The following is a 14,250-nucleotide window of genomic DNA, read 5'->3' as shown; positions in this document are numbered from 1 at the left end:
CCTTGGTGTGCGGCAGCGTAACCCCAATTTTCACATGACGTGCTCCCTGTGTGCGTGTCTGTGTCCAAATTTCTCCTTTTTATAAGGACATCAGTCATGTTAGAGTAGGGTCTACTGTAATTCACCTCATCTTTAATTACGTCTTTAGGCATCCTACATGCAAACCAGGTCATATTCTGTGGTGCTGGGAGTTAGAACTTCAGCATATGCATTTTTCCAGGGACACAATTCAACCCATAATATATACCATGACCAAGTGCAATTTATCCTGGAAGTGCAAGATTGACTTAACATCTGAAAATCAATTGCTATAATATAACATATTCATAGAATTCAATACCCTTTACGATTAAAACAATAAAAAACTAGGAATAGAAGGGAATTTCCTCAGCCTGATAAAGAACAAGTATAAAAACCCCATAACTAAATCATACTTAATGATAAAAGACTGAATACTTTCTTTCTCCTTAGATCAGGGACAAGACAAGAATGTCCACGCTCACCATTTCTATCCAACATTGTACTGGAGGTTCTAATCAGAACAATTAGGCAAGGAAATTAGATAAAAGGAATTCAGATTAGAAAGAAAAAAGTAAAACAATCCCCATTCACAGACGGCATAATCTTATATATAGAAAGCCCCAAGGAATCCACTAAAAACCTTAAACGTAATACATGAGTTCAGCAAGTCTGCAAAATACAAATCAATATACAAAATCAACTGTACTCCTATACACTTACAGCAGTCAGAAAATGAATATAGTAAAAAGATTCCATTTACATTTGCATCAAAAATAATAAAATGCTTAGAAATAAATTTAACAAAAGTACAAAACATAAGCTCTGAAAACAACAACATTGTTGAAAGAAATTAAAGAAGACTGAAATAAATGGAACAATATCTAGCCCATGTTCATGGATTGGAAGACTCAGTATTACTAAGATAGCAATACTTCCCAAACTGATCTACAGATTCGATGAAATCCCTATCAAAATCTCAGCTGGCTTCTTTACAGAATTGACAAGCTGATCCTAAAATCCTTATGCAAATCCAGAATAGCCAAAGTAACCTTGAAAAAGAACAGGGCTGGAAGACTCACATGACATAATTTCAAAATTGCTACAAATCTACAGTATTCAAGACTGTACGGTACTTGGCAAAAGCACAGACACAAAGATCAATGAAATAGAATTTACCTATATGTCTACAATACAGAACCCATGTGTCTATTGTCAATTGCTTATTGATAAGAATGCCAAGATAATTAAATGAGGAAAGAACTGTCTTTATAACAAATAGTGCTCTGATAATTCAATATCCATATTTAAAAGAGCCAACTGGACCTCTATCTCAGCCCATATACAAATTAACACAAAATGGATCAAAGACCTAAATGTAAAAGCCAAAATTATTATAACTCTTAGAAAACATCGGTGTAAATTTTCATGACTGTTGGTTAGGCAGTGGTTTCTTAAATATGATGCCAAAAGCACAAGCAACAAAAGAACAAGAATAAATTGGACCTCACAACAATTAAAAATTTTGTTCTCCACTATCAAGAAAAGAAAAAAGAAAAAAAGCCCACAGAATAGGATAAAGCTTTTATAAATTATATATCTGATAAAGAGCTTACATTGAGAATACATAAAGAAGTCCTACAATAAAGAAAAATTATTAGAAAATTAATTAAAAAGCTGTCAAAAGTCTGAATAGACATTTCTTTGAAGAAGATATATGAATGGCTAATAAACACACAAAGAGATGCTCAGTATTATTACCCATGAGAAAATACAAATTAAGACCACATTGTAAAACCACTTTATACCCAGTAGGATAACTATAATCAAAAATCCAGATAAATAACAAGTACTGATGAGGATGCAGAAAAACTGTTACCCCTATACATCGAAAGAGAGGATGCAAAATGGTGCAGCCACTTTGGAAAACAGTCTGGCAGTTCCCCAAAATGTTAAATACAGAGTTACCATTTGACCCAGCGATTCTATTCCTGGGTATATACCCAAGAGTAATAATGACATATGTCTACACAAAAACATGTATGGTCATGTACATGGCAGAATAATTCATAATAGCCAAAAAGTGGAAAACAATCCAAATGTCCTTCAACTGATGAACAGATAAAGAAAATGTGGTATATCCATACAGCAGAATATCACTCAGCAATAAAAAGGAATGAAGTACTGATAAATGTTACAACATGGATGAATTTTGAAAACAGTATGCTAAGTGAAAGATGCCAGTCACAAAAGACCACATATTATATTACTCCAATTACATGAAATGCCCAGAAAAGGCAAATCCATACAGACAGAAGGTGGATTAGAGGTTGCCTAGGGCTGAGGGTGTGGAGTGAGCAACTGCCAATGGGTACAAGGTTTCTTGTTGGGGTAATGAAAAAAAATCCTAAAATGTATTGTGATGATGGTTGCAGAACTCTGTGAACATACTCAAAATCACTGATTTGTACCCCTTTAAATGGTGAATTATAGCTCAATTAAGCCATTACCAAAACCAAAACCAAAACAAGAGCAAGATAAAGTTTCTGGAGACAAATGTTTGTTTGCAGACTATTTTCTTTGGTCGTGGCTCTATTCACCGGGGCCAGCACAGATTATTAGTGAAGAGTTGGCCAAAACCCAAAGTAACTCTCTTCATCTGTGCTTTGCCTTGAGCAATTTATTTTTAAATAACCCCTTGTCACATTAGACATACACAGTCTGGTTTTGCATATCCTCTCCTATGGTTTTTGATGTTTTTATCTTGGGGATGGGGTGTGGCATCAAGCGTATGTTTTCCTTTTGGAAAGACATGATGGGTTAAGGGACAATTAATGGTCAGTTTTAGTTTTCTTGGCCCCTGACTCATGTCCGTTCTCAGCTCCAGTGGCTTCCAGTATCAATCACACAGGAGCCAAACTCTCCATGAGGCAGAGAGACCTTCCCACTGCTCTGAATTTCTAACTTTCCTTCTTTAATGGATCTGCAGCCTCTGGTCAAAGTTCTCAGAGATCTCAGTGGGAGGGAAGTAATCTAAGGGAACCTTGTAAACAATGATGAAATAGAGGTTTTATAGCACCTAGGTGACCCGGCGCTGCTCTAAGTTGTGAGGCAGGGCTGGGGAGGCTCTGGGGCTGGCTTGTTTGAGAGCTGGTTGGGTCGTCTGGGTTAGAGCTGAGTTCCACAAGTACAGAGTAGAGGCAAGGGATAACGAGGGGGCAGAGTAGGGCGGTGGGCTCATGAGCTACTAGGTCATGGAAGCTAAGCTAGTTTGGAAGGACCCCAGTCCTAATGCTCCAGAGGCTGTACTGGACCTGTCTGTGAGGCTCCCAGATTTACCCAGTCTCTTTCTCAGCCAGAGGCCCCCCAGGAAGCCTAGCCGCAACTGCAGTCACCGCTGCTAGCTGGGGGAGCCAGGGAGAGGTCTGGAATTCAGCATGGCTGCTATCCCACCTATTGCCGTGGGATCCAAAGTAGCATCATGACTAGGGTCTGACCCAGCTGACCCACTTTCTTCGCAACTGCCCACAGAAGCCAAGTAATGAAACCTGGAAGTACGAGGGAATCAGTGCCTGCCTAGTAGGGTGAACTCTGACCAGTGAGAGACAGGAGGCAGGAAGGAGACAGCAGATTAACTCCTTCTCTTTCCTCCCTTCCTTCCATCCTTCCACTGTCTGAGTCTCCAGCATTTCACGGGGCCTCCTCAAAGACAGACGCCAGCATTTTCTGATGCGCCTGTAGCAGCACTTTGTCTTGCTTTCTCTACTTCCTGGACTCACCTCCTTTTCCTATTGCTCTTCCTGCCTTGGGATTGTAAACCTCAATAAAGCATAAGTACATAAGCCTTTTTCTCGCGGTCTGGTTTCTAGAGATCCTAAGCTAAACAGAGACCAAGGCCAAGCACCGTATGTGGAGGAATCAAGGTAAAACGATGGAAGACTCAGGTGGTTAAAAATGGGGTCAAAATCAGAGGAGGTAAGGAATGAATAAAAGGGGGTGAAGTTCCAAGTTACCACAAGTAACGGTGGGTATTCAAGGCTGCTGTCCTCGTGGAGTTTCCAACCTGCAGAAGAAGACATTAAGTGCTGATATTATACACATAAATGTACAGCCATCAGCTGCGTGCAGGAAGTGAAGGAACATTACATGCTGCAAAGAGAGACTTTAAAACAGAACTTGATTCAGACGGGGAGTTTAATGAGACGTCTCAGAAAATGCCACCTGAGGTGTGACCCAATCACTGAGACTCGACAAAGGGATAGAAATGAGAGCAAGGGGAGGCTGTTCCAGGCAAAAGGAATGACGTGACACTTTCAAAGGCTCTGTAGTGAGAGGGAACATGACGAATTTGGGGAACAGAAATGATTACTCCATAGAGAAAGTCTGCTTTCATACTTAAAAAAAAAGCCTCAATGCACAATAAAGAATGTATTTCACATCTTTAATGCAGTGTCAACACAAATACATGGACACACAACTGAAACAAAAGTTTAACAACACAATATTCATCCTTACTATATAGGGATTTTCACAATAGCTAGTAACATTTAAATGTGCATATGCTTTGACAGAGCAAAACCACTAAAACAATGCACCATTGCATTCACTTAAGCACTGTTTGCAGTGGTTCATACACATATGATGACACACATTAAGGTAGATACGTGGCTATTGATAATGGAAAGATGTGCATGCTATATTGTAAAAATAGAACACTATATAACCTGATCCTGATTTTTTAAATATCTTTATGTATGAAGGCGTATATGTATAGAAAAAGGCTGAAGATACACATACGCTATAAAAGGGGATTACTTCTCAAATTACAAGGGGTTTTTGTTTTTCAACTTTCATATTTCATTATCTGTATTTATTACTTTTTCCAATCAGGAAAAAAAATCAAAATAAAGTTATAACAAAATGAAAAAAAAAAAAGCTATAACAAAATGACCAAAAATAACTTCAGATGTTTCTTGTGGGTGTTACTGCAGGTAAAGTGACAGTATGTCTCACTAGCTAGAAATTTAGTTGTTTTCGTTACTGAAGTAATAAATTATACCAAATTGAACTCCCCTAGCCTTCTGAGTTTACCTTCATGGAATCATTTTAATCCTGTGAGGCAAAGAATTTGAACAAACCTTTGGTGTGGCTGTCACTGGTGCCACCTTGTCCTTCATTGCCAGGAGACCTAAACCTGGGAAGCAGGTGGGCCAATGTCAGGTGAGCAGAGAACCAGCCGCAGGGACTGGAGAAGGGCATCCGAAAGCTTGCCCCGTTGTGGGGGTTTCTCGAGTTAGCGGACCTGGCCAGAAGGAGGCGGACAGTCCATCTCATGTGGGTTGCTGTCAGAGACGAGCTTTCATTCATCTGTCCCCTGACGGCTTTTGCAAAACACTGCAACAAATCTGGAGACTTACTTGGCCTAATTGCTTGGCTAAGACAAGACTCTCAAAACTTGAGACAAAACAAAGCTGGGCTATTCCATTGCTTTCTCTCTCCCTCACCTCATCTCTCCTTTCACCTTTGTAGCTTGAACTTTAGATTTTTCTGTAGGGTTGAGCTACATAACATTTCAGACCTGTCACTTTAGATGAGCTGGACAGTCATGACAAATTCTCTGGTATCTGAGAGGTTTCCCTGTGGTATTTAGTTAATAATTTACTTCCTTTCTTCAGGGTTAGACTTTCTAAAAATATTTAATGGAGGAATACTACAACCATATTTAAATTCTTGATATGAGGTAAGGTAAGAGAACAGCAAATCTTTTCTGGGGGTGGTTTTTAAATTAATTTCTAAAACGGTAATTTTTAGCGCTGACAGGACCCGAGTCTGCTCGTCCCACTCTCCCCCTAAATAATAAACCCAGCCTTCATGCACAGAATCATCCTCACCATATAAAATGAGTGAGTGGGAAGAAATCTATATCTTTCTTCCTGTGGAACGAACTGCTCTGGCAATGAGCCCAGTCATTCAGTGCTCCATGATCTGTTATTTAAATCCAACTCATTATGACTGATTTTAGGCAGGAAGCCAAAATAAAAAGATCGACTAAATATATTTTTGGTTTTTCCATCCTGTTCCTTCTTTCCATCTCCAATTTTAACACCAGTGCTAACTCTGAGGTCAGGGTTAGATGTACAGACACCTCCACATGAGCACTCCATTAATCCCAAACCAAGTACTCCAAAAGAGTCTTGTGGCTTCAAATGAAATGGGATGACACTCTATCCTGAAGTAGATAGCAGCCGGGTTTGACTTCAAAATGCCCATGATATTTAACTCAAAATGCTCTTTGTTGCAGCTTAAATTCCAACTCCTCTAGGTGCCAGGTGTCCTCAAGATACCATATTCATCTTTTGTCCCCAGTACCTGGCACAGGGTCTCAACGGAGGTGTTCAACAAATGCAACTTTTAGGTCTATAGGCCCACGTTTCCTCTATTTTTTCTCACATTCCACAAACATGGCTATTTAATCACTTCTCTAAGACTTCTACATTTGCTTGTAGTTCTTTTAAGATTTTATTTATTTTTAATCCATCTGGAACTAATCTTTGTGTTAGTGTGGCAATATGATTTGGCACCAATTGGAAATGCCACTTTTAGCATATATTAAATCCTCATAGATTTTGAATTCTCTGCTTATTCCACAGTTCTGTTTATCTATTCCTGTGCCAGTACCACACTGTTTAAATGATGTAAGGTTTTGAGTATACTTCAGTATCTGATAGGACAAATTCTCCCGTATCATCCAATCAACCCAATTATTCTTTTAAGACATTGATTTGACTTTTTTCACTCTCTTCCAAGTAATTCTAATTTTTAATTTAAGTTTGAATAAACAAACAAACATACAAACAGAAACAAAATCAACTGGAATGATGATTGGAATCGTGACAAAAGCAGGTATCTCCCTTTTTCTCTATCTATATAGATAACGTTAATTTTTGGAGGACTGATCTTTCTACAATATCATGTCTTCCAATCTAGGAATATGGTATACTTTAAATGCATTTGACCTTTATTTTATATTCAATAGTAAAGTTCTATAATTTTCTTTGTATTGATTTTGTCCATTGCTTGTTAGATTATTTTTAGATGTTTTACAGTGTGTTATAATAAATAGGAACCACTTATTCCATCATACTGTCTGACATGATTAAGGAAAACTGGATTTTTGTGAACACTTATTTCCTTTTTAACCATTGTATTGAAATCTTTTATTAGTTATTTATTCATCCAATCAACATTTGCTGATTACCTAATACACGCTAGGCATTTTTCTATGGAAAAAGGGTAGGGTATAGCACAAATGTACACACTTTGCTGTAAACCTCCCTCTGTCCCATCACCATAAGGTCCTACCTACATCTGTGCCCACATATTCAACCTTCTCTCTTGTGAATATGGATGAACTCTTTGTATCCCTATCTTAGACCGGACTTGTGCACTAGAGTCCATCCAATCTCATCCATTCAAGGATATCAAATCCTCCTCTTTGTTCCCTGTATCAGATTTTCCTGGATTATCATTTCCATTTGTATATATTATTTCTTCTGTTTTAAAAAATTACAGAAACTCTCTCTGGACTCCATTTTCCTCATCCAGCCACTCTGCTATTTCTCTTTTTCCTTTACAGCCAAATCTCCTGAAAAAATTACCTATATTCACTATCTCCAATCTAACTCCTCCTCCTCTCTCTCAAACCCACCCCAATAAGGCTCTCATCTCCACCATTTATGAGACACAACTCTTGTAAAGGTCAATGAAACACTTGTTCCAGTTAACTTCTGGTCATTTTCACATCTCAGTTAAACCCCACTGAAACATTTTCTGACTTCTCTGAAAAGGTCAATCCAGATATTATATGCTGTCACCATTATATGGCTTATTATGGTTCTAATTTTATATTTTTATGTGATTCTTTGACTAATGATTCTTTCTTTTTCAATAAAATTCAAGCACCATAAGGGCAGGTATAATCTCTATTTTTCTTAATTGTATGGTCAGTGTCTAGCACAACGTCTGGCACACACGAGGCCACCAATACAACTTGGGAAAATGAATGCTTTATTATCATCACCCCCATTTTAAACTTGGGAAAAGGAGGCCCAGAGAAGTAAAGGTACCAGCTCAAAGGCACACTGCAGATTATTTGTAGAATAAGGACTAGAATTAGCTGAACATACTGACATCAAGCACTATGCTACACTCTGGGGTCACAAGATAAATGAGGTATGCCTCTCTCCCCTCAGCCTATGCCTTATAGAGCTCCATCATATTTGGGTTGAACAGGACAAATCACTCAACCTGGTACAATATCAAGTCCTCCTTGTGTCCATGAGGGCTTAGCTATCCAGTTAACAGAGCTGCTTCATTGTCAACTGCTTTGGTCCCTGTATTCAAAGTGCCCAGGGAGAAGGCCTTTGCCCCAAAAGCACTGTTTGACTGTGTATGGTGATGGATATTAAGCAGACTAATTGTGGTGATCAGTTTGTAATATATATAAATATCAGATCATTATGTTGCATACCTGAAACTAATATAATGTTATATGCCAATTATACCTCAAATTTTTAAAAAAGCATTTGTTTGGAATTACATTGCAGGTTTCAGAATAAGACTCATCACTAATCTACAGATTATGAATCAGGAAGAACACTGGGAGGAGAGAGCAGGAAGATCAACTTGAAGTTACAACATTAAGATGCATTGTCAGCTAAAGGCCAGTAAGAAAGAGAGAAAAAGCATTTCATAAAGGAAATCATCAGGCAAACAGAAGTTGAGTTATACAACTTTTAAGGAACTTACTGCATTAAGAAGATCTATATACAACAGTTGGAAAGCTGCATATTTCAAGAAAAACAAACCACCAGGCAGAACTGTCAATAAACGCAGTCTGATTTAGCACTTGTAAGGGACTGTTACTATTAAGGCGATCATATGATTCATTATCCAAAATGGCACACTTTGGGAATAAAAAGAGGCACTACTAGATATTATGCCAGTGTAAACCAACTGTACTTCAATTAAAAAAAAATTCTGACAGGTCAATGAGTGTCTACCAGGCAAACCAGCAGGATTTGTCACCTTCTTCGGTAACCATCCATTCATTCATTATACATCAAGAAAACCAGCTCCTCATTCAATCATGCAAATAACCCCATTAGGGAAATCAACCAACCAGAACGGACAAGATACCAGTCCAGTGTGGGCTCTGTTATAATCATTTACCCTGTACAGTCTCGTTAACACTTACCGTTGCACTGAATAAAAACAGAGTTAGGAGCCACTTGCTTTATCTACTAGTTCTTCTTGCCCCTTCACACCTGATCTACATTCAACCTTTAGGAAGGCCATTTCTATCCCCACTTGGAGTTTAATCCTGATGCTTAAGAAAGAATATGTCTTTCTGTGCTAAGTCAAACAGATAGCTATTCTCTAAGTTTCTAGAGGCTTCCCTAGTCCCCAAAGGCACAGTTGGCTCACCTGAAGTTTGTATGCATGTGTGCCACATCTTCTTTAATCAAGACAGACTCTTAGATCATTCACTGAAGCAACATGGCAAAAACAAGATCATCAGCCACAAAATTTTATTGTAAGGATCAATACATATATCCTTCTGAGAAATATTTTGAGCCATTCATTTGATGGTTATGCACACATCAGGATCTGTTTTACTGGTATATTTTGGTTTGCTTGGCAAGGGAAAATCATGAGTCAAGTCCAAAAGGCCTGATTTAAAAAAAAAAATCTATAAAAAGAGAGGATTAAATATTGTCAGCCTTACTTTGCAAGAAACATTGTACAATTCAAATCAAGATAATTCCATATAAGTCCAGCAAGGCATGTTGGCAAGAAGACGTGAAACAATCTATTATACAAAATGCAAAAGGAGACAAACATGAGTTATAAAAAATAAAATTTTGGTCAGAAAATCGTTACTACATGAAGCCACATAAAGGTATCTATTAGTCGCTTCTTTTAAGAGGAAAATAAATCAAACCGTTAGAAGGAAAAATAAGGAACATGTTTGGAAAATACTTCCGATACTAAGTGAATTCTTTCTCGCCTGCTATCTACCTCACAGACATCTAACTGACTCTTGCCAATCTGTAGAAATAAGGAAATAAAATCAGGGTTTGGCCTCCAGCGGCACACTCACAACACTCGAATGAGGTCCAGGGTAATCCTAGATCGAGGAATGTCAATGTTGAGCACTCGGACTTCCACTCTTTCTCCAGGGCCCAGTCCAAGACTCCTTCTCTTCTTCGTCTTAGAAAGTTTTGCTTCTGTTACATTTCGTATAGGAATCAGCCCTGATCTCCCCACTCCTATATCCACAAAAATTCCAAACAGGGTGGCATTCTCTACTTTGCCTGTAAGAACTGTCCCAACCTGCAGGTCTTCTAAGCAGACTATGCTTCTCTTGAAATCAGGTTTATCAAAATCTACAAGGAAAGGAGGGGGGAAAAACACAGTGTAAATAAGATACTGTACTTCCTAGACACAACATAAATTAGTGAATAAGTATTTACAAGTATCACTTGTGTGCCCAGACTAGTATTAAGCAATGAGGTGGGTATAACAAAGAGCTGAAGACACAGGGCTGCCTTCAGAGAAAATGCATCCTAGCTGGAGAAACAGCATGCATAAAGCAGAAACAATTCAAGAAAATTTACTCAGTCTTGCTGACATGGGAACATTAGCCCTATATATAAGGACTGAGAAGAGTAGAGAGTCTTATATTCTTCTTTATGAGGAGGTGATAAGAATATATTTGCTCAATGAATATGCAAGGCTAAGTCACAAACACGGAGAAAAGAAGAACTTTGGAGACAGAAGACTGGGATTCCCCCCCACCCGCCTCCAGTGCTTGGATCCTCACACTGTTTAAAGGGAGTAGAAAGCACGCAAATGTTTAGTCACATGTGGATGAAATTTTAAATGTTCTCCTTTCTCACTTCCCCACAACAAATCTGGAACTCAAGAATCAACTCCTATCCACTTTTAATATGTTTGTCCAGTCAAAATTTATAGATTCTTGATTATCTATTGCTGAGAAACCCGTATCAGCTAGTACCTAATCCCCTTTCTCCTCTTTCAATTCAATTCATAAAACATTGACTAACTGCTATCATTATCTCCCAGCCAGGCGCTCTGCTGGGTGCTTGGGAGACAAAGATGAAGCGCAGATCTCTGCTCTCATGTTCTGTACAGTCCTCTTTTCTTGCTCACCCCGGTGTACATTTCTCTGTCATTAACACTATCCCCCCAAAAGTAGGCATAAAGCATGTCAAGGAATCATTATGGCTGTAGTTAAAACAAAACAAAAACAACAACAAATGTTTCATGAGGGAGAAGGTTACAACAATTTAAACAGGGCGTTTGGATTATCTGTGGATTCCATTTACCCCTGCTCTTTTTGGCCCCCTTTCCTAGGATTACTGAATGTTGATTCTAATAACAAAGAACACATTCTACGCTTGGATCTCCTTTTACTAAGACCTCATTTTCCCCTCCACCCATTCCATTTCCTTTTCCTCCACAGCTGTTGGCCTTATCCTGATTACTTGTTAAAGCGATCCTTTACATTTGTATTAACAACTGGTCACCTCTTTGTTCCCCTCCCACAGTCCAACTATACTGAAATCAAGTTCTTTTTTTTTAATTCACCTTTTGCCTTTAAAACAAAACAAAAACCCACTTTAAACTTCAAATTTCATTTTCCTCATAAAAAAGGAATATGCTAAATTGGAATTGATTGTGTAGAATTCCACCTGATGCTGCAGCAGTGAATTCCAAAACAAGAAACCAACTAAATGCACTATTACACTGCGCAAAGACTGTGTCAAAGCAAAGTGAAACTAAGTCGTTGATCAGAGTCAGAGGTAGGATGGCCTCTGAGGCCCCACAGGCATTGCTTTTAATGCTTAGAAACTTCTTCCCTCTTCTTTCTTGCAGAGGTTCCTAAAGGGTTCCTGATCAGCTGCTTAGTTTAATTTTGCATGGAAAATCAGAGTCAAGAACTACTTGAAAATGTTTCTGAAGACAGCCCTGGCCATTGAGAAATCAGAAAATCCTCCATGTGCCAGGCAAACTTTACCACTCTGACTGCAAGGGCTACATATTCAGTCCCTTGTCAGCAGGCTGCTTCTGATGAATTCAGTTTTGGAAACTAACTAGCAATCAGAGTGTTAATAAAATAGAATTGATTATGTCAGTGGGAAAACAGAAGACAGGACGAGTAAGAGGAAAGAATGAGGCAAGAAAGGAAATAATTTTGAGAAAATGGAGAAAAGAAAAGAAATTAACATAAATACTGTAATGCCAAAACATCCAAAATACTATCTGCCCCTTCAAAAGTACAACTGTCTGCCTTCCTTCTTGGGGATGGTTTTAGTATTAAAACAAAAGTTCTCAGACATCTAGAAAACTGTGACTTACACACTAGGGCAAAAGTCAATTCCAAAGAGATTTATTTGAAATTTCACTTGTCACAGTGATAAACACCGCAGTAACTGGTACGCTCAGTTCAGAGCCCAGGTGCATCTCTGTTTTTGCTCAACCAGGGGCATCACCAGGTAAGGACCAACTTAGCTGTTGGTTGTTTAACTGAACCATACAACCTGAGTGTCGATCTCTGCTCTGAATCTACAGTGTAACTGGGATAATGAAGCAATCAACACCAAGACAGAAAAACAAAGATGGACCAGAAAAGCCAGTACGGAGCATATTTGCCAACTCTTTAGTGCAGTGGTTCTAGGCATACCACCCCAGACGCCAGTTTGAAAACCACTGCTTACGTAGTATTCCTGCTAGACACGTATGGAATTCACATACAAGAACACCTCCAAATGGGGAAGGATTTGTCTACTGAAATATATACTTTGGATGGACCACCCAGAGGCTTCTACTTCCTACATTTTTGGCATAGGTCTTACTGTATGTTTCACTTTAGTTTTCTTCAACTTCTTAAAAAATTAATTTCAAACTTCCATAAAAGTTGAGAGAATGGTACTGGGTGTGTTTGTAAATTCTCTTAAACCTTTTCAAAGAAACCACCTCAACACAGCCTAACCCAGAATGAAAAAAGCCAAGCCCTAAACATGGTGTCATACAACTGATGTGACACTAGTGCTGATTCATTTAAATCTCAGGGCTTCCTATTCAAATTTCCTTGGGAAGTAGGTCATTTGATACCTTAATTCCTTCTCACCGGGTCACTGCTCTGAACAACTATGGCTGTTGTACTGCCTTCACCATCTACCTGTGCTGAAAGCTGAGAGCACTTTTAATTAGAAGGAAAATATTCAGTGCGTGCATTGACATAGTATCCAGGAACTTAAAAGTCTGCAATTTAGGGAGAAGATTCACTTTAGTTTGTGAACTCAGTGCTTTACCTTGGGACTTCTGGCTCTTATGAGGTAAAAATGGTTTACAAAAAGGTTATGAAAAATGTGTGCCTCCATGTACAGGAGCACGTGCACGATGCATTCGTTCAGTATAATAGAAACAAGCACGGGACCAGGAAGGAGTCTGGAGACAGAGCTTTGGCTCTGGATACGAACTAATGGCAATGACTTTGAAGGAAGGTCACTGTGCTTTAGTCTTCTCATGCACAGAATGGGAGAAGAGGGCATCCTGTGGTTTAGGGTTGTTATGAGGGCCATAGTTGATGACGTGAGCTATTCAAGTTCAATGATTTACCTGTTCGAAAGTCAAAGCTCTCAGGCTGGCTGAGGCCATCTATGATGACCTGTAAGGTGTGCACTGTTGTTTGTAACCTTTCTGCAATCTTCTCTATTCCTTCTTTTTCAAGAAATGAATTTATTTTCTGTTGCATTTCAGGCTTTCCAATCTCACACAATGTCCCTCCAATGAATGACAAAAACCTGCAGAGGAAAAAAAAAAACCCACCACACATTAATAATATTAGTTATTTTACAATCTCCTTATGTAAGTCACCCTAAAATCCATTCATCTCAGATCCATATATCAATCAATCAGTAGGTCTTTACTGAAAATCTACTATGGTCCCATGACATAATAGATGGGAGGAAAAAAAGGGAGGGGATGACTTTAGTTTTTGTGCTACTTTCCAGTGAAGCACCTGTTCAGAACCAGCATCAGACACGTTTTACAGCGCAATGTTCATTAGAGTTTGGTGTCATATATATTTTCTAAATAAGGATACCTATATTTGCTTCATGTTTCCCCAAATTTCAGCTAGGA

The 14,250-nt window shown here is 38.7% G+C and overlaps 1 protein-coding gene across 3 annotated transcripts in view; it reads right to left on the bottom strand.

The window, feature by feature from the left end:
* Positions 1–9,591: 9,591 nt before the first annotated feature.
* SRBD1 (S1 RNA binding domain 1) overlaps positions 9,592–14,250 on the bottom strand; it is a 169,400-nt gene continuing 164,741 nt past the window's right edge. For all 3 annotated transcript variants that reach the window (XM_015249703.3, XM_006216451.4, XM_072937776.1), the window contains 2 exons: positions 13,726–13,910; positions 9,592–10,466 (listed from right to left, as the gene is read on the bottom strand). In XM_015249703.3, the coding sequence (XP_015105189.1) occupies positions 10,177–10,466; positions 13,726–13,910 (475 nt within the window). In that variant the 3' untranslated portion in view covers positions 9,592–10,176. The remainder of the gene's footprint in view (positions 10,467–13,725; positions 13,911–14,250) is intronic.

Source organism: Vicugna pacos, chromosome 15 (assembly GCF_048564905.1).
Source record: "Vicugna pacos chromosome 15, VicPac4, whole genome shotgun sequence".
NCBI classification, from domain to species: Eukaryota; Metazoa; Chordata; class Mammalia; order Artiodactyla; family Camelidae; genus Vicugna; species Vicugna pacos.
This window is presented reverse-complemented; position numbering and strand designations above follow the sequence as displayed.